Here is a 21,561-nt window from a genome sequence, read left to right as displayed (position 1 = left end):
AGGTTAAAATTGCAGAGTTTTATCAGTGATTATCACATCATGGGTACTGAAGGCCAGACAACTTTTTTTAGTTTCTGTTCAGAGAGGTTTGCAGATAAATTCTAAACATTACATGGTTATGGGTATAGCAGGACATCCTTCCCAGTTCTTTAGCTGTAGGACTTTTGACAGCTACCCATTATGCCAAGTAAAGAACACACTTCCCTGACGTAACTGCATCATCATGGAAATCTAAAACATTCTGGGCATTCAGTTCTATTTCCAGAGGCAACTGACTTTCATATACAAACATGTAAGAAACAAGGAAGGAAAACCAGACTATTTTTAAATTTCTCTGCAAGAAGAATACTCTATAAAGAAATTTTAACAAGTACTTTAGAGACATTCTTGACAAAGAAAAGTTTGTCTCTCCAAGCTATTAGCACCTTCCTTATTTTTTCCCTCTTTACAAATTAACTTTCTCCTCCATACTTTCAGCAGTCACAAGCAGTGTCCATAACAGCTCTTGTTAGAAAACTATCCCAGAGCTGTTCTAACACGAAATACTGTAAACAAGCCTTATGAAAAAAGAATGCAAAAACATGCCAAAAAAGTACTCAAATTTGTATTAGTACATATATTAAAGTACTTATTATGACTTCATATGCAAATACAAAAAGTGTTACTATTTTAAAGGAAGACAAAACAAATGTTTTTTGAGTTTTACTCCCCTGAGAGCTGACACTTGGCTTTTTCATGGTCCACCATTCCTGTTTAACTATGTGCAAACTACTTAATTTGGAAGGATACTCGATTCTTAAAACTTTGCTAGTTATTCTGAAGGTTTTCAATGGAAAAAAGCAAGATCTGCAGCTTGATCACAGTAACAATATGCAACACAGACTTTCAAATACATAGATCTTAAGTTGTTTTCATTAAATTTCCAAGAGCAATATAGAGGCAGCACTTAGCCTAATAAACCTGAAGTGGGAAAAAATTACACTCTCATACTCCTATAAAAATAAAAAAGTACAAAGTTAAATTATGAAATGACATTTGGCATAACTACTTCAAGATCTGCAAAGATTAAACTAGTGCTCCATTTTTATGCTGCTTTTAAATAAAAAATGTTTTATCAAGAAAGTATCAAACCAACCTGTTTTGTTATATTGCCATGGAGAAGAGCTTCAATGTGTAACCGTGACAACAGCTGTGCTATGAAGGCCTTGAGATGGGGAAGGGTGACATCTACAATACATATTTAGACAGTTAAATCACTCAAATGCATTTTTAAATTATGAAGGACCTAGGCCTAAATCATCATTAGATACAGTGCATTTCTCAGAGGAGGAGAAATCTGTCATTACGAAGAAGTGAAATCTCTCCTTAAAAATGCAACATTGGAATGCTTCCAGGTCTAAATAGCAGCACTCATCATATAGTTTATTTCACTTAGAATTCACATGCTGTCGTGACCCAGATTCAAAAAAAAAAAAAAAAGAGTAAAAAAAGCTGTCTTTCCAATCATGCTGAACAAACACTCATTCTCCAGAGAACACACTTGCAATCATTCAGGTGGTGTTCCAAGGAAAAGCCTTAGTTATTTACTAAACAAGCAGCATGTAGTTTATAATGCTCAAGAAAGACTCTGTGCATTTACCATCCAGACTAAAAAAAGAACCTCAACTCAAATATAGTGTTTTGATATTAATTTTGGAACAAAGGGTACACAAGAAAAATACTCTGACAATATATCCTAAAGGACACATGCACAACACATACACACACATTCTATCCAGCCTGCCCTTGCAAAGCAGTTTCCATATACAGTGCAAAATATAGTGTAGCATATAGAATCAATGGAGTAAGAGGAAGGATGGTTGGATGGGGTGTTCATGGCTATGTGTTCTGACTCAAACCCCTCAAATAAATACAAAAGCCTGGTATTCTTCTTGAAAAGAATGTCAGTGTATTCCAAGAAGATATTGCAAGACATCTTACAAACTGTCCCAGGAACAGCCTTTTAATACAACACAGTAAAATACAGGTTGGGAAAAGTTCTTCAGCTATTACTACAAACAGAATTACCACAGAATGGCGTGGGTTGAAAGGGACCTTAAAGATCGTCTAGTTCTCACACCCCTGCTATTAGCAGGGACACTGTCCACTAGGCTCATTGCTCAGGATCCCATTCCATCTGGACTTGAAAAATCACTTAAATCTCTTAATTAAAAATGTCTTCTTCCTTCAAATATACTGGAGCACCTACCTTGTGCTAAGAGCCACAATGTTCTTTATTATTATTGTCATTATCTACAGAAAGTACTTCTTTTTTCCTTATTAGCTACAGCTCTTTACTATCTACAGAAACATAAGCTAGGAAAAAACAAAATAGTTTGCACATTGGGAGGTACAATGCAGATATACTCCAGTGTGCCTGTAAGATGTCAACTAGAGCCAAATGATTTTACCAATGTTGATTAAGTACTGGATTCACCATATCCAGGTTCATGTACCCCTAAAGTTAGTAAAGTTTTGCCAGAACTTTTATCTCCAAGTTTTGTCATTTGAGGCCTTTTCCATGAGCTACTCTACGTTCTTGAAACTGGAGGGCAAGAGCAGCATGGCCAGCATCAGCTCAGGCCTGGCACTGCAGGGGCTTCCCTTGAATAGTGAGTAGAGTTCAAAACAGGTATCCTCAATAGTTAAGTAACATTAGTAAAAAAATAATAAAGTGGCAGAACATTACCATCTAGAGCTTCTTTTAATTCATCTTTGGTCCAAGCAACTTCAGTCATCAGGAGTCGGAGATAATACATTGCATGCTGGTGAGGCTGTTCAGCCCTGAAGTTGTTGAGTGATCTCATGTACTAAACCAAAAAAATCAGGCTCAAGTTAGAAATTCAGAAATAGAATTCTAAACATATTAACATTGTACTCTCAACTTTGTATCAAAAAGATACAGTTCAGATATTGAGAACATTCCCTTGCTTGTTACAACTCTTTAAAAAATTGTGTTATATCACTTTAGTAATAATGCAGGCTTCTGAGCCTTTGGATTAAGCAGAAACCATCAAGATGGTTGAAATGTGCTTGTCCATAAAATTAATGCCTAGAAATTAAATTATTGCAATGAACAAGAATTCAGATCAAATTTCCTGGGTAGTTGTTCTACCTAGGAAATTCTCCTTCTATGATGACTATGATGGGGAACACTGCTAATAGAAAATGTATTTTTATCCCTGTCCCCTACTTTGGCTGACTTGTTTAGACAAAATCTGCAGCATCTGGAAAATTCTCTGCATGTTTTGCATGGATAAAGGCCCGTATGAGAGAAGAACCAGAGAGCTTCTGCAAAACAACTCCTTTCTAGTCCAGCGGCACTTTTACAAAATAAGCAAAACCTTCTTCTTCTACCAGACAAAGTGGAAAGTACAAACTAATAGTTTTGACAAGCTGCAAGCATTTCCAATGCAGGAAAAAAGTAACTCATTTCAGGACACGAGTGACCAATAGCATGCCTCAGGTTGCTGAGGATGTATCCTTCTGTCTGCTCCACGCAGAAGGCAGAAGTTGGTATCTCCTGGATCTGTTTGGCATAGACATGGGGAGAAAACTGCAATCTCTCCAGCTGATGTAATTTCTAGAAATCAGCATGTATTAAACCAGGTGGTCACCTTTGCACCAAAGGATCAAGGCCCAGAAGAAAAGAAAAATCTAGGGAACAGAAATGTTGCAAACTTTTTCAACACTTCCTTTCCCCCCTTCATCTACTTCCCACTTCTTTTATGCCTAGGTCCTACTGCAGCCTTTCCAAATTGCAAAACAGGATTTAAAGCTAATATTTTCCCCTCCATCCCCCTACTTAGATTTCTACTCCTACCAAAGCAAGCTGTTCTTCCTTGATACATCATAAGAAAGACTGACTAAAAAAAGATTCCAGGACCAGTTATTTTTAAACCAAAGAATGTTACATACACAACTCCGAGAAGCTCACAGCCACAAAAAAAAAAAAAAAAAAAAAAAAAGGCCATCTGAAGTCCCACTAATGCAGAATTTCACTCTCTATTTCCACAGATTGTCAGCCTTCAGATCTCCTACCAGGTCAATGCATTCAATTTTCAATTACTCCAAAATGTGAATTTCTCATGCAGCTTACCGCTTCCTTGATAATTTCAAATCGCTTTTCATCGATCTCAAAAGTAGCCATTTTCTCAATGATCTTCTTGAGCAAGATATGTTGCTTGTCGTTATAACCTTTTACAGAGAGCTATGGAAAAAGTGCATAAGTTGCTTTAAATGTGGAAGATAAAAGAATAAAACCATTACCAAGTCTTGTACAATGCCATGAGCAATGCACTTTCCAATACTTACGCTAAATTCACTGTTACAGAACATTCAATCACTCTTAAGTTAAATGCCTTTATCCACTAAGAGGTAACTAACTGACAAATACAATATTGTTTATTTGCACAGGAATTCTACATGCATAGAATTAATGTAATTTCCTGTTGGTGTAAGTAAACCGTACTCAGTATGCAGATTTTTAATGATTACACTGTTGAGTTTTGGAGTACTGAAATGGTTTTAATCTAGGTTTCTCACTTTAGTAATGAAGTCTGGATTCACAACCTTCTAAAATACTCTCTCCAATTTACTTTAACCCTTGGTTCATATCTACGTTGTCGATCAAAGAATATTTAAGGGGAAGTAAGCAATACTACAAAAAAGGGGTGCTATAAACAGCAGCACATTTTATAAGCAGGATGCTGCTGAGCTGAAACGTCATCCTGGAATTGTAATGACACATTGATCTGACCATACATATTTTTGAAAATATAAATGAAATAGACTTGCTCATTTAAAAAATAAAACTTAAAAAATATTGTTATGATTTCATCAAGCTGCAGAAAATTTCTCTGGCAAAAAGGCATTAAAAGGTCTTTTTTGCAAGGAAAATCTTCAAAATTTGGTATCTTGAACCAGGAATTTGATTGGATTTGTGCAGTTTAATTAGGATTAAAACTAAACTTTAGAACACAAACCAACATATAGAATTCCTACTTTTCAGCAGGAAGAATTTTTTGTTCTGTAGTTGCTGAAGTACAGCTGAACAATCAATTTGAAGAAAATGTTACCATAAATAGATTTATGACAAAGGCCGGTATCCTAAATCAGCACAGGAACCCAAAGAGTTCAACAATCACCATGGATGACTTCTCAGAGTACCATCTGCCCTTGTTCAAAGCATCAGTATACTCATTAGTAAGTCACACTTATTTAATTATATAACTTCTTACAGTATGGAAAATAATATTACAAGATCTCAAATAATATTTAAAATAACTGTGACTAAAAATTAAGAAAATTACACACAATTTTTAAAGGAATTAACCCTGGTCATAGAAACATCAGCAAGCTTTGAAAATGAGGACAACCTAATGATTGCAGTCAGGTGAATAAAACAAGAAAATTATATTTGCATTTGATTTTTTTAAAATGCAGCACTCTCTCATATAGAAAATGTAAAGACAGTAGACAGTACATTCTTCTACTAAAATACTTTGGAAAATAACGCTTCTACAGGAAATTTCAAAACACATTCTGGCATATAAGGATGGTTAACAAAAGCTTTTAACCAAACTTCAAGAGAGACTACTAAAATCTCCTAGCATAAATCTCACAGGAGAAGCTGAATAAGAAATAAGAATTTATGGTAATACCAGTATTTATCAAGTACTGTCAATGCTTTAGAACAGATTATAAAACGTGATAAAACAAAAGGAAAAGCCATAAATATCCAGCATTGCATTCTAATGAACACATGCACAATCCATCTCCACAGCTCACTACAGTAGAATTAGAGAATTATAACAAAATCTGTAAAGCTGAGGATTCATTCAACAGAAAAGTTAATATTTTTATACAGAAACCAGCAATACTACTTTCCAGATTATCATGCAAGCAAGTAAAAATGTGAACCAGAATGCAACAATTGCACTTCACGCATGTTCACAAGACACTGCAATCTTAAACAGGTCACTCAGTACTGATTAAAATACAGTCTTGCATTGCCTTTAATTCATGAGATATATGCAAGGAAAAAAAACATTAACCATCTCATTTAGAAATGCAGAAGTCCAATGTTTTCTCCAAGCTCAACAACTCCCAAGCTGTTTCATTTCCTCCTGCGTTCTTTTCTTACTTACAAGTATTGCATTCATTCCTGATGCAATGCCATAGACCAAACCTGAGAGGCGTGCTGCATATGTATACTCTTTTAAATCATCCTTCAATAACCTGATAAACAGGTATGTCATGTTGCAATGGAGAGGATCAGCATAAATGTAGCGACTAACAAAAAGAAAAACAAAAGAAATGCTTTGATACCTCAGGCAGTGACAAGGTAATGGATGAAGAAACATGACTGAAGAGTATGTATATGCAGCCTCATGATCAGTAGTTCTTGAACAGAAAAGCAGAAGTACACTATTTATTTAATAGCATGAAAAGGGGGTCTTTTACCCCATCAGTCAGAAAGTTTTTAGTAGATATCTGACCAACAAATATGTAAGCTTGGATTAGGGTTGTGGTTTTTTTTTTAATGGAGGAAGAAATCTTACAAACTAATTTCACGAATGACGTAGAAATAAAGAAGAAAATTTGCTTAATGTGAACTAAAAGACTGTTGAAGACTTTTAACAAAATTCAACTTAAAATTCAAATCAAAGAAAGGATGGCTAATAACCAAGATCAAAAGGACTAACAGCCTTTATTTTTTATTTAAAAGTCCTTCCATCAAATCAATATAAAAATGTTGATGAGTGGAAGTAGTTTTAAGGCTCTATGCTTTTCCTTGACTTGAGTACTTACATACATCCCATAGATGGTATTTTGGAGATCATAGTTCAAGCCAGCTAGTTCTGCTGCATATGCATACTCGTTGAGGGAGTCTTTGAGTAGTTCAAGGTACAAATAGGCCATGTTACAATGCAAGGGATCCACGTAAGCAAATGGGCTGGAAGAAAATGTTGAAAGTAAAATATGCAGTTTAAAATTATTTCTCTCTTTCTTTTGGCCTTTTAAGTTTGATCTGAAGGAAACAGTATTTTCTGTGTTTTTATGCTGATGGATCCCATTCTGAAGGACTCCTATTTCGAAGCCAAATATGAACACATCTGACAAGTGTTACTTAGCTTGCATATGGTTTGATGACTAAATACACTCAAGATCCCAGAGATATTCTATTTATGCTCATAAATCAAGATGTGTTTTGTTTACTTGGCTGCACAGTCAGAATTCACCAGGAGTAAAAGAAACAAACTATACCAACATAATTTAACAGACCAAAAGGAAAGTCCACTTACTGAACGTTAATTAATTAGTATTCATACCCTATCAGTTTCTATTACAATAATTAGGAGATCAACAATTTTTGGTATGACAATATGCAATACATGCCAAGGTCAGCTCAGGAGACAAGTCTGTGTATCCATTTTCTTACTACTGTAATTTCTTGCATTATTTTTATAATGGCAACTCTCCAAAACCTACTGTCGCATTAGGAGCACATGATCATACACAACACTCTTGTAAATTTCTCAAAAAGAGAAATGCAACTCAAAGACTGAAGTCATGCTTCAGCCCTGCTAATTGTTAAATACCTGTCTGTTTTAAAGATTTGAGAAGACAAGTTATTTGTACTACATGTATTGGTAAAATCTCTGAAGTGCATGTAAATTCATTATCAATGTCACAGATATGACCACCAGTATCTGAAGCACTTGCTGTCAGGATATGGCTTACAATTAAAACCTGACCTTTTCCTGAAGCACTCAGATATTCAGGCTATTACATATGTTTACACCTATACAGCAGGGTATTTCACTGTGTATATCAACACTATTGTAGTGAAACAAGACACAGCACACAAACTGATAACTAAAACACATGGCAACGATATTTTTAAGAAGGTTCCTCATAGCTTTTAACTTATCCTTCCTTTTAGGTTAAGAAAAGGAAGCACAGGAAGACATTTTAACAAACAAAATTAATTATTTCAAATATATCTATTTGAGAAGCAGAGCCAGCTATAGTCTGAAATCCTAGCCCAGATTAAACAAACAGGTCAGTAAAAAAGACAAAAGAACTGGTATTTGCATTTCTTCCTACAATGAGAATTTCCCAAAACTGAGCAATTTCAATATGCCAAATGATATAAATCCAATTACTCTTGAATTGTTTAATTAAGACCAAATTCAAAGTGAGATGCAGATCAATCCTACAAACCTTCCACCAGACTCATTAAATTCTTTCCCATTTTGATACTAGAATACAGACTTAATCAGTTTGAGTGATTACTGTGTCTGTATCAGTTTTAAATGCTGCATTCTCACTTAGCTGGCAAAGGCCAACTGGGAATTTTGAACAAAATCACAACTACTAGATCATTAATCCTCAAGTGAAAAATAACAGAAAACAATTATTACAACACTGTTCTGGGAGTTGCTTCCTATTATTGACAGTTTTGTAAACAAATGAGTATTTCTAGTTTACCTTTTTTTTACTGGACTCAAAGAAGTAGAACAACTCAATCACTAATGGTACATTTAAAAAACAACAAACCCATGAAGTCTAGTCCTTTCCCCTTTCAAACAGCTGTAAGTGACAGAGCTGGAATGGACACTGAAATGCGGAGTTTCAAAGCATCGCCACATTATATGATTGTTTTACTTCCTTTTAAAAAAGGATACTTTTTGAGTTTTTAAGTTGCAATTCTTGCAACTTTAGCAGCAATGCAAAAGCTTATGATCCTCTTTTAGACTAGGCTTTAAGTCAGATGTTTTTACTGTGATGTTTCTTTAACACAAGGATGCCTGTAAGGATTTTCAGTTTTGGAACAAGGTGATTTCAAGAGGTTCATACACATATTGTTCCTGTGCAGTTTGTATATTTAAGGGAGAAAACAACCTCAACTTCCTCTTAATTTATCTACACAGCAATTGCTGCTACAACATCTGGACCAGGATTCTTTCTATGCTTCATGTTGGTCAGGGCTGCAGGCAGAAGAAATCCTCCTAGTTTTTTTTTATCATACTGAAGCAGTCTGCAGTGCAAACAAACTCTTGTAATCCACTACAAGGCAGCAGAGGCTTCACATTCTGATCTAGAACTGAGGCTTAGACTTTTTATTAAAACCTGTGTCATAAAGGTGGCTTTATTCACCAGTTCACTTGGTCCCATGAGATAGGAGTGATTTCATCAAGTCTCATGAATAAACACTCTACATTTCACCATTTCCTTCAATGACCATCAGCATGACCACAAAGAGACAGATTCTCCAAGAACCTTTTCTAAGTATCCAAACTAGACAAACCTGCTTACAACATCCTTTAGAGGTGATGCACCCAGTGTTGTCAAAATCTCCTCACTCCTGCTCACGCACAATTACCATCTCATTTTTAAGGAAAAGGAAAGAACCCCTGTTCCCAACCCAAAGCAAAAAAGCCAGCAGCTCTCACCTGAAACTGCTCCTAGGAGGAAAGAGGCAAATAATTCCATTACAATGGTCAGCAAAGCTCAAGTACTTCTGGCTTTTTATAAGGGCTCACTGAGATGAAAGTACAAATCTAACTGGAAACACCAACTCCACAGGTCTAGGTAGGATATCCCTGCTTGCTGCAGGAGGGCTGGACTAGACCTTTAAAGGTCACTTCCAATTCTAAGATACTGTGTGTATTGCATGCACTTCTACCTTTGTGTGCTCTACATAAACCCAATTATTATCTTTTATTTATTCACAGATTGTTAGAGATTATAGTTCACCTGAATTGATTTAAAAAACCACCACAACTGTAAACTCAGCATCCATCAGTAAAATTCTATTTTGGATTTTGACCAAACATAGCACAAGGGAAAGCTACCAAGAATGAAAAAGAAGGCAAAGCACTGCAATTGCCATTCTCTGAATGAGAGATGGGGAGCTCCCATTTTGATCCTCCATTTCCTGACACACTGAAGTTGAAACAGTTCTAACATCCGGCCTGTGGTTTCAAAAAGCAAAGAGAGAAAATGCCCAGGCAACCTATTTTGCCCAGCTAGTATCAAAACCAGTACCAAGACATGACACACACTGAAAAAAACCTCTGTATAATATCCTGCAAGAAAAATTTCAAGTGGTCTCTCAAAACAAGAATTCAACAGTGCATCTATGGGAGCCCCCACAAAGACCCTTCCAGCAATATCACCAAATAACTTAACTAGGCAAAATAAGAGTCCCTGAATTTTTTCTGGCTTTCAGTAGTTCAACACAGAATCAGCTGCACTTTAAAAACAGCAGTATTTTTTTTAAATTCAAAAGTTAGAAATTTATTACTTGAAAGGAACATTAAGAATTTCCATCACTGTCATGCTCACTTAAAAAAGATTATCTTCCTATGATGAAAGTCATGCAAGATCAGAATTAACATTACATCATTTTATCATACATCTTGAGGTCAGAATCAAACACTCATTGATAACATAGACAATGCTCTTCAAAAAAAAAGTACAATCAGTTATGGGTGTCAGTTAAATAAAATCCCAGAATGTTAGCACTTTTTTAACTGATTTGCATTATGCAAATGAAAATAGAATTTAAGCCTAAAACTATTATCAGAATAGCATTTCATAAAGAAAACCCATGTTAAAATAGCTGTGATTTAGTATTTAATTTGAAAATACACAATTATTTTTAAAGAGGGATATTGCAATATGTAGTGGGTTCTATTGACAGATATATTTCAGGTATAGCAAATAAAATATAAAACAAAATTTGGTTTAAAAGTATTTTTAGGTAAACTTTTCCTTTCTATATAGCAGGAGCACAAAATCTCTTGCTACTCAATTACTGCATAACTTAGATGTGCCCTCCTGCATCTAAGCCTTATTACATATTCAAAGTAAGGACAAAGATTCTGAAGTGCAAGAAAGCGTTTTTGCTGCACAAATGCAGATTCCCAATAGATAAGAAACTTTCAGAGACAACTTTGTGTGATATACTTAACATTGCATACCTGAAAAATTCAAAGTTGAGACAAGCTTTTGGCAAAAAGAATTTGTCATCTTGCTTGAACCATAGTTTGCTCATAGCAGTGTCCTGTGTCAAGAAAAGAGGTTTTGTTAAGTCATCTGACTTTTAACTGCAATATATGCCACAGCTTAAAAAAGTCTCTTCACCACTTCCAATTGCCACTTAGAATTATTCTCTTAAATTCAAATTGCTTGAACTGCTATATTCAATACATATAGTGAATATAGATATATTCAATACATTGAATATATATTCACTATATTTTGAGATCACTAAATGACACATCTCACATTTTTCCAGGCAGTCACAGGCATTTTCTGTACACAGTTACAAAACAATAGCCTTCCCCACACCCTCGACTTACTCAACAGTGGTTAAAAAAAATGGAAGAGTGGCAGTCACCCTTCTGCTGAATAAACAGCTCTACTGCTATTTTTATCAACTGCTGACACACTTTCAAAAGGGCAGATAGAGTTCAAGCTGTATGTAGATTCACTGTCCTAGGAACACAAATTGTCACAGTCCAAAGTTCAGCAAGAAGGAACTTTCTACTGTCTTTGTAGCAAAATATTCAAGTTTTGTACTTTTTTGTTTTCTATCCTTTGGAACATGAGGTTATCTGTATTTTACAAAACAGAGGAATTAAATTCTAACTTCCCAGAAGGTTAGGCAGTAAACAGGACAAATACAGACAGTTTACCTTGACAAGGGCAGGGTACTGTGTTGCATCTTTTTCCAATGGCAAAATCTCAAAGTTTGTAGGAATAAACTCATTCTTCATTGGAAGCTTGAATTTCCCATTCAGGTCAGCATTTTGCCATTTCTAGATCAACAGGAGAAATAATGAAGCTATGCCATTTTCTGCTTTATTAAAGCATATATGGGCTTGTTTATTTTATGCTAATACAAAAGATTTAAAAATGTATTCCAGTACCTTCTGTGTAAACATTATTAAGCTAACAGGGAAAGACAGAAATACCTGGGGAAAAAAAGTTGGAGTAGGCTATCAGCAGGATGAATTGCTCTTAGAAGGAGGATGACCGATAAATAATTTTGAAAAGTTTATAGTAGAGAGGAGGGTGGGTTTATATCTTATATTTTCTGCTACTGTGAACTGTAAATGAAGATATTAAACTAAACATTTAACCAAGAATTCTAATTAAGAACATAGGTATGGTCAAGCTCAAGGAAGTGTTCCTATGCAATGTCTGTTAAGAGCACACTCAGAAGGTCCAATTCAGCCCTAATGTAAATTAAATTTTACAGCCATAGAAGATCAGAACAATAACAGGTTTCAACAAGGATTTGCCCACCTCTTTTTTTTGAGTTTTGATTTTTACAGTCTCATTTAACTGACAAAACATACTTGCTTTCTATGTTGCAAAAATCAACTTTAGAAACAGTTACATAGAACAGTTTTTAAAAATTCCTTTTTTAAATACTGATCCGTTCATTAACATATAATAGAGAGTTTTAAGTTTTAAAAGTTAATGCTTACATTTTTACTCAGCCACTGCATATTAGGGATCTTCTACAGAAGAAACTGTAACATTTCCTGCACTTAAGATGGTTTATAACCATTAAAATACATCCCTCCTATATAATAAATATTTGAAATCTAAAGACTAACATAACATTGTTACTTCCTTTAACATTAAACAGACTCATTGTATGATTTTCATGCTATGAAAAGCAGTGGATTTAAGTTCCCCCTTCAACTACATGGAAAATTGGACAAAGAATTTACCACTGACTTTCACTTGCAGATATTAGAATGTTACAAATTTTAACATGCCTTAATAACTTCATCAGAAATTGCTTCTTGCTTGTACTGTGTTCCATACCACTCTTCCGTTCGATCCGTTTTTCCTTCAAAAGACTTGGAAACTATTGCAACTCTGAAAACAAAGAGACACTCTGGCATGAATGTGTCTGAGAAAAGACTGAGACTTTATTTCAAGCACTGTTTCTGCTTCCTCACCAGAATACCTTTATTTCTGCAAACAGCCCATAGACAATGACAGGGTAGAAGAGCGCGTGTAAGTAAACAGAACCACATGCTAAGGTTAACCAAGAAATCAGGTTACCACAGTCATTTAATGCCACTGCTTTTCTGAAGTGTTACAGCCTGGGGTTACACACCAGTAGTGCAGCATGCAATTCCTATTTTTAAGAATCTTGTTGTTCTAGAAAACAAAGCAGTTCTTACAGTCTTCTAGAAAATTGATGAAGCGATTATATTTTCTATACCACCTGTATGAACATCCAAGTATGTGAAAATACTGATTACAGACATTTTATTCCAGTCCTAGTGTCACAGAATCGTAGATAACCTCACATTGAAAGGGGCTCATAAGGATCATCTCATATTCAACTCCCTGCTTCTTGCAGGACTACCTAAAACTAAACCATGTGACTAAGAGCACCATCCAGGTGCTGCCTGAACACCCAAAAAAGAAATCCAGAATAAAGAAAATTACAAACTTATCAGTATGGGGCTTAGCTGCTGGCTGGGGTTAAATCACAACACAGAGAGACTACAAAAACTATAAAGTCTCAGAATTTCAGAGCAACCTACCTACCAGATCTTTTTGCACAGTAAATAAATAATAAGAAGAAAAAGAAGTAAGAGTCCTAAGTGGAAAAATTATCCTAATAAAATGCCAATAATCATATGGCTAGAGCAGCAAGACAAAGATGTTTAATGCTAGAATACACTGTTTGAATATGTCTGTTATTCAACATTTCCTCCTCCTACCCTTCTCCAACATACTGACGCTCAAGCAGTAGTGATAATCCAAGCACCCAAACATTTCCAACAGGAGCATACTAAAATTCAAGAGCTAAAAATAATTGTCTACTCAGTATAGAAAACAAAATTGTGGAAACCAACGTTGTAATTCTTCAAGCAGTTCTGCTTTAACAGATCCTTCTCTTTAAGCCAAATCACTACTGGAATGATTACTGACATTTTGAGTTGTCAGAAACATACCCACAACAATAGAAACAAATCAAAAGGCATTTTGTCTGCCCAAGAATTACAACTTAAGACCAACAGGAAAGAAGACCAGGGCACAAAAAGAGGGGAAGAGAAGCACAGCAGATAGAAATGCCATGCCATGCAGGTATTTCAATATATTATAATCCATCTCTAAAGTCACCAATTATGTAACATTAGTTTTGCTTTTCATTTCTCTGTTGTGCTGTATAGCACTATGAACATCCATATGTTTTAGGACACTGTGGAAATGCACTGGGAAATCCAGACAGGCAATCAGGTAATCTTCATAGGACCTGTCAAAGTATATTTAGGCTTGAGCCATTAATGGATAGGGAACACAACTATAAATGCTATTTACTTCTCTAGATACATTCCTGTGCATGCAAACTGCTGTAGTACCCAATTTCAGAAACAGTTTCTGTAATGTGATGCATATTTACTAAATACTATCCAGTTTTTCACCCTCCTGAAATCTAAATTGAAACTACAGGTGAGAAATCCACAGGACAGTGTTACTTGGGAAGAGAATGTGTGCTTTAAAATGAATGTACTTCCACAAAAGATTATCAACTATTATACTCCAGATTTACATAAGGAAACTCAAGGTTCTGAAGTTGGAAAAGTAATAGAATACTTAGTATTTGTGATATTAGTAACAAATGCATCAAAGTAAACCTATTCTTATAAAGGACTGAATTTTTTTGGACCTAATTTAAACTTTGTCTTCCAAATTGTGATACTGTCAAACAATGGAAGAAATTACTTTTCACTCATTCAAATACATAACACAACTGAGACAAAAACAACAAAACTCTACAGTTCTCCATAAGTTCCCTCACAACCATCAGTAAAACTGATGAGAGGCAACTCATGCTACTCAAAGGCCCTCACAGATCAATCACCAATCCCCTCAGAAAGCAGAGCTGCTGCTGGGGTACAGCACCGATCACTGCAGAAGCACAAGTTACTCCTTAGTGTTCAGTAAAACTAAGCTGCTGCCAAGGATTTGTGGGGAGGAATAAGTGAACAAATTGTGATTTTCAAAATGGATGCTGAGATCCAATGCAATTAAAAACAAACAGAAACATTTCTAGCATGTTTACCTTCAGGGTGAGCATCACCAAGTGCACTGAGATAACTCTGCTGAGAGTCTGTGAAATTCCACTAGTTAGACATTTCTCTATCAACACTTTTGGCTTTCATTTTATTTTTCTTCCCTCTAGGACAGTACTAGTGCTGCACTTCTGCTATCAATAGAGGAAAAAAAACCCACTTACTATCCAGGGGGAAATGTTCTTTAGCAGCTTAATCTGGTGAGTCACTATCTTCTTAAATTTTAATAAGAGTATTTATTCTGCAGATGCTGAAGGGGAAAAATGCCTTGGAAATGATAGGAAAATTACATTTTTCAGCTAAGATTGCTACACATGCCAAGTCTATTCCCTTATCTTCACAGATGGCTGGTAAAACCCAATGCAGTTTGAACAAGTAAAAATAATACTTACATTTTCAAGTTTCTCTCATAGGGAAATTAAGGCACTAAATACAACAAGTAGTGTGTGGAGGTGGGAAAAGAATATGAATACTTTCTGTTCTGGGTCAGTCAAATGGAAGCACATGTATACTTATATGCATACCATCTGTGAGAATGATTTTTTTAATATTTTTAAACTCAAAATTTGTTAAGAAAATAATAGTTGAAAAACTATACTTTTAAAAAAGACACAATGCAGTTACTACAATATAGCCGTGCCAAGAGGTCCTTAATATAGGTGAATAAAAAAGAAATTATAAATAAAACCACAATACAAAGAAAAAATTCAAATCAGTGCCAACTAAAGCACCTCAAGACAGAATGTATGCAAGACATAAAAAGAAAAAATAACAATAAAAACAGGAAAACAATGCCAAACAACAGGCAAAGTTAGGATGTGGCACGTAATTCTTTCACAAAAAGGGAGAACAGAAAGGTAAACATGAGCATACATATCAGTAAATGGTGGATAACCAAACAATACATTGAAAGCAGATGGCACAGAGGTTTTTTTAGCATATAAAATTGCTCAATAAAAGACAAAACAAGGGAACAGGCTACTGAATTGTTAATTCATTATATTCATATAGATACAGATGTAATTTTTAAAAATGTAACACAAGGGAACCCTTTTATTAACATCTGTAATCTCAATTCATTCTTTTAAGAGAGCCCACTAAAAATAAAATCTACAGTGGCTTTCTTGAATCTTCATAATGATACCATGAAATCAGTTTTAGTAATACTTAAGTAAATTTCCCCTTCCAAGATAATGTATCTTGCCAGCAATTTAAAAGAAATTATACTCTAAATCTGCTATATTTTACTATACTTTGAAGGATCTTAGTTAAATAAAAGATTTTTAAAAATTGCAGTTCAGTTCATTCTACTTCTAATTTCACAGGATAAGTGCTTAAAATGTATCTAAAAGGAATACAGTACTATATACAAATTAGTATTTTCTTTCAGTCAAATGAAAGTAGGAAAGTCTGATAAGACAATATATAATTTCTTTAACAGTTAACTGAAGAAGCCATAAAAACAGGTTTATTCTGGTTCTGAAAGTCCTTTCTTCTCCCAATATTTTTTGCACCTTTTTTATACAAAAGTTTAAAATGACACATTTCTTCATCTATTAAATGACATCTATTTCTTAAGTCAAGTAAAGTGAAGAGACAACATGATTAGTCCTGAAGAAGATTAAACATAACATACAGCACCAAAAAGCACCAGCTGGAAGAAAGCAAGGTGAGACACATGACATTTGAAGCCCACAATTACAGAGACCCACAGAAGTTACTGATCAATAACCAATTCTGAAACACCTATCTCCATTATCTGAAGGATCAAACTATTATTAGCTGCTTAACATACTAAAGTTCATCTTCAGATCGTATTTCTTCTACATATGCTCCATCTTGAAAAAAAATCTAGTTTTTTAAAAAATTAATCCACAATTACCAAGTGTGGAGAAAATGTCCATTTACCAGAAGTCACTTTGTCAAAAGGGAGAAGACTCATGTAACCCTACAAAACTACTGTAGGAAGATCCATACCATAGTAAGCTGTTATCTTTGCTTACTATGTTTCAAGCATGTTACACCTAAATTCTGTATCTTTTTAGAATTACTTCTTCTGTCTAATTAGATTCTTGCTCATCTTGAGCTTTACTTATCCGACCCCCCCTTACTTCAGGAGTGGACAAAGAGGAATGCAGAACTGCAAAGTGCAGACATGGGCCTACATTACCTACAGCAAAAGAACATTGTGAAATGGGTGTTTGCTGTGCCACTGAAAAAAACACACCACATTCTTCTAAACACCATTGCCACTATTCTTATGCTTCTGGCCACATTCCACTGACTTGAATTTTCTCCCTCTACTGGTATTCTCTACACTCTCCTTTCTCACACTAATAACTTGAACTAGGTTCATTATGGCTGTCTTATGCTGAAGTACTGACAGCTGGAAAGGATGTCAAAAGACTGGCACAGCCAGCAACAGGAATAACACAGAAAGGTGGTGACTGGTCTGCAGCATGCAACAGCATCTGACAAACTAAAGAATCTATCAATGTACCTGTGCTAATTTCCTCCAGCAATTTTTCAGTGTTTAAGTAAGAAGATGCTTTGGAAGTTCTCTGGGTAGTAACAAAGACCCAACTTATATTATGAATCAGATAATATTGACTATTTTCTTGCAATGTTAAGAGCTATGCTTCAAAGCTTTGTGAAGCTATAATAAACATCAGATCTCATTAACATCTGCAGCTTCTTTACTAAATCAGCATCAGCTCAGGTTTACCTATTGCTTGTAAGCAATTCTAAAACTAGTTCAAAGTTCACATTCATGTGGAATTTGGTTAAGCCTTCTACAGAGAGCAAGTAATTACACGTTCTCTATGCTAATTACTAAAACCAGTGTTTATATGTTAAGAGGTATCAAATTTTCAAGAACCTGGGTGGTAGAGTAACATGAAAATACACTCAAAATAGAAAAGTATTAAATACTTTGGGAAAGAACTGCAGATTTTCATTAAAGTATTGTTTGTTCAAAAGATGATCTTTTGACACAGTCAAGCTTCAGCTGAAGTATCCCACACACATTACACACAGAGGCACACCTACACACGAAGATATAGACCCTTCTTTAAAGGGCATTAATTACTATGGCAACTACTCTTGCTGATATAGGCAACTCCATTTATTGTATCATTACTTGCATATCCCCAGAAACACCAGAACCCCATGACATTTGCAAATATAGTTCATAATTCAAGTTTATCTGACTTTATCTAGTAATTATTTGAAATACATCAATCTTTGAAAATAAATTAGCATATATCTAACACCTCATACAAAGAAACATAGTGAAGATTTTTCAATCACATTTACTTTAGAGCTGCAAGAGACACCTAAGATTTTGTGTTTCCATTAGTTCACCTGCTCTCTTATGATGTTTGTGTTAAAATACAGTTTAACTCACCGAACATTTTCTGGTCTCAATTTATCCAGCACCATCTCTATTAAATCAGGCCTGAATTCTTCAAGCAAATATTCAGCAGCCAATACTTCTTCTATAGGGTAATACTAAAAAACAAAGCCAAGGAATATGTAGATGAATGAAACAAAGCTAAGCATGAAAAGGCTACAGTTCAGTAGAGGAAACAAAAGCAAACACTCCTGGTCACTAAAGCTGTACTACCTTGGTAATTTCAAATTAAGAATGTGTAGAATGTTTTAAAATCTCCCTCAAAACTAAGTAAGAGGCCATAGCATTCTAACTATGCAATCATTTCTCAAGTATTAGGCAATTTTACATAATTTATATTTACCATTCTTCTCTCAGAATATTTAATGTCTCAATATAAAAGTCACCCACCTTTAAATGGTATTTTGATGTAAGTAAAAATAACATGGTAAATGCTGACCCCTGCAGGATATTTCTCAAGATAAAAGAAGACCAAGTACATGAGATTGCATTTAGGGAAAACAAAACATAAATAAGCAAAATAAAACAACACAAAACCTAGGCATTTTTAGGACTCTTGAACAGTTCAATTCTTATTTACAATAATTTAAATCAAATTATATTTCAATATCTAAAAGTATAATAAAAATTTAAACACTTAATTCTAACATTTTTTATTTAGGACCAAACTGAAAATCTCTTAAGGTACGTGGCAACTTAAGACAAAAAGAAAAAGCTAAAACTCATCTGAAAATGATTAATGTGGTTGACAGGAAAACTTTCTTGATAAACACCTGTTTACCAAGGGAAAATTATCAGGTGACTAAGTGCTGAGTACTTGCACTTTGCCACACCAATGTACTTTTTTCAACCAGAATTATTACAAAATGGCTTTCTGAATTATATATATTACACAAAAAATTACAGTAGAATGACTTCTAGAACAGAGAGTAAGTCACAAAAAGGATTCTGGAAAAGAAAAAGGGTGGTGGAGGGTGGAGATCAAGGACAATGAACCAAACCTTTGTTATTAAAAATTCAAGTGTGAATGCTAAAGATCCAGAATTTGATGGTCATTTAACTACTAAAGCAGAACAAGAATTACCATTCACACTGCAAAGCAAAAGAAAGACAGTTTAAAAAAAAAAAAAAGGTCCTGATTCAATACCCTGCTCTTTGGAACACTGCTGGCAACTTCCTGGCCTGATTTTTGGAGACAGCAATTGTAATCAGAAATAATCCAACAAATACTGAAAGACTGTTTCAGAAGTCAGGAGTCCATTTGTTAGAGATTTTAGGCATTGGACAGAACAAAAAGCACCAGACAGCATGCCACACAGGAACTCTAAATACATGTTTTCAGCCAAGTCTAACACTGTTTAGCACAGAGATATAAAATTTAAAAATTAAACACCATTATTTTAGACTTTACAGATTAAAGGTCTACAACTAGTAACAGTAATTCCTGCAAAGAAACCAAAAGTTTCTCTGAAAAGATGGAGACATCAGCTATGCAATGAAGAACAGCTGCAATGAATAAAAGCTGTGTAATTTCACTAGAACAAAAAAAAACTCAGCAAACCCCCCTAAATCTTCCATTAGCACAACATGAGGGAATTTTGCAAGAAGTATTAAAGACCATATAATGATGATTCTTTCAGTACCAATATGCAATCACATCTCTGAAGTCAAGCATTTGTAATTTGCAATCTTAATACAAACATTTCTGCTTATTGCAGTATTTCAACACTGTGACCTAAGGAACACAATGTTTATGATAAAATATTCTTTGTCTAATATTTCCCTAGAGAACACTTAGCTGCCAGGCAAAAGCAATGGCAAGGTACATCTGTCTTTAGAAACACTGAAACAGATCAAATAGCACCTTCAGTTATTGTACAATCAGTTCTACCACGTACAGAAGTATTAAATGGTAGAGTGAACAGAATGTGATTTATTGACTGCCAAAACTAAGGCCTATGCAGCATGCAAGAAGTACAAAGGACCTCACAGATGCCTGTATTATTAAGTGGATAATCAAACACACTGCTAAATTATTATTAGGAAAAACAACAACCAAACAAAAACGACCCCCTCCACTTACATGCAACATTCCTCCAAGCTTTGAAGTGTAACCTCGTGGTCGTTCCTTATCTTTAAATCTGAATGCCACAGCATTTAGATCCTAGAAAACAATGTATGAATGATTAAAGATCATAAATTAAAGCCTATTTTAAGAATAATTACTGGCTACATAATTCCTTTTTATAATGAAAGAAAAGGAAGTACTTTTGCTGTATCCATGTTATAGCAGACAAGTATCTGACATAAATTTTCAGGATTATTCAAGTTGCATCAAACTCACAAGCAAGTGAGTTAGTGAGTTAGTCTCATAATGTGAAGCATTACACAAGTCTTCTAAGTCCTTTTCATGCTGAGAGATCTGCCTCATCTCTCATATATTTAAATTTCCTGATAATGTGAAAACACACCAACTCTGGTCCAACCAGTACACAGTGTTCCAGTGCAATGTTTGTCATATATTAGTGAACTGAAGCCTCTCTCTCTCTTCTCTTCCTTTTGTTCAGTCAGCCAAGAGTAAGTTTAGAGACAGAAAAAGCGTGTTTCTTTTTGCTGTCTCAGCCACAGAAATAGAACACATCATTCTTAGGATACAATAGCAAGGGTGAATTAAAGGGAGCTAAGACTTTAAAGCCAGTGAAAAGGACAGTCCATCCTTCTATGAAACCATGCAGAGAGACTGATTAACTCAACAATTCAGCTGAAAGTAAACTCAAATATTCTTTTCATACTAATTTGCCAGCTCTCTGACTCACCCCACAGTCTCAGGAGTTCTGGGACTGAGAGAAGAGGAGCAAGGGAAAGGCACAGGGATGAGACAGAAGGATGGAATTACCTTTTCCAAACCTTGTATTTGCTTACTCTGTCAGTGAAACAAATCCATTGGAACTTCTAGCAGAGGATAACAAGACCTGAGACTACTTT

At 34.9% G+C, this 21,561-nt stretch overlaps 1 protein-coding gene and 1 long non-coding RNA gene across 7 annotated transcripts in view; one reads left to right on the top strand and one right to left on the bottom strand.

Annotated features, from left to right (window-relative positions):
• Positions 1–21,561, bottom strand: part of IDE (insulin degrading enzyme) — a 53,831-nt gene that overhangs the window by 14,439 nt on the left and 17,831 nt on the right. For 4 of the 5 annotated variants that reach the window (XM_064430903.1, XM_064430902.1, XM_064430900.1 and 1 more), the window contains exons 10-18: positions 20,660–20,740; positions 18,571–18,674; positions 12,846–12,948; positions 11,751–11,873; positions 11,034–11,116; positions 6,853–6,997; positions 4,139–4,249; positions 2,729–2,849; positions 1,136–1,227 (exon numbers count right to left, since the gene is read on the bottom strand). In XM_064430903.1, the coding sequence (XP_064286973.1) occupies positions 1,136–1,227; positions 2,729–2,849; positions 4,139–4,249; positions 6,853–6,997; positions 11,034–11,116; positions 11,751–11,873; positions 12,846–12,948; positions 18,571–18,674; positions 20,660–20,740 (963 nt within the window). Of the gene's footprint in view, positions 1–1,135; positions 1,228–2,728; positions 2,850–4,138; positions 4,250–6,188; positions 6,334–6,852; positions 6,998–11,033; positions 11,117–11,750; positions 11,874–12,845; positions 12,949–18,570; positions 18,675–20,659; positions 20,741–21,561 lie in introns of all 5 variants that reach the window. The other variant, XM_064430904.1, reaches the window with a different exon arrangement.
• The window catches only part of LOC135306630 (uncharacterized), a 52,798-nt gene that overhangs the window by 20,846 nt on the left and 10,391 nt on the right, over positions 1–21,561 (top strand). Inside the window, exons 2-4 of one of the 2 annotated variants that reach the window (XR_010367430.1) lie at positions 5,051–5,244; positions 7,988–8,106; positions 15,275–15,364. This is a non-coding gene — a long non-coding RNA (uncharacterized LOC135306630). Of the gene's footprint in view, positions 1–4,793; positions 5,245–7,987; positions 8,107–15,274; positions 15,365–21,561 lie in introns of those variants that run through there. The other variant, XR_010367429.1, reaches the window with a different exon arrangement.

This window comes from Passer domesticus, chromosome 8 (genome assembly GCF_036417665.1).
Source record: "Passer domesticus isolate bPasDom1 chromosome 8, bPasDom1.hap1, whole genome shotgun sequence".
NCBI lineage: Eukaryota > Metazoa > Chordata > Aves > Passeriformes > Passeridae > Passer > Passer domesticus.
The sequence above is the reverse complement of the archived record's forward strand: the minus strand, read 5'-3'. Positions and strand labels throughout refer to the sequence as shown.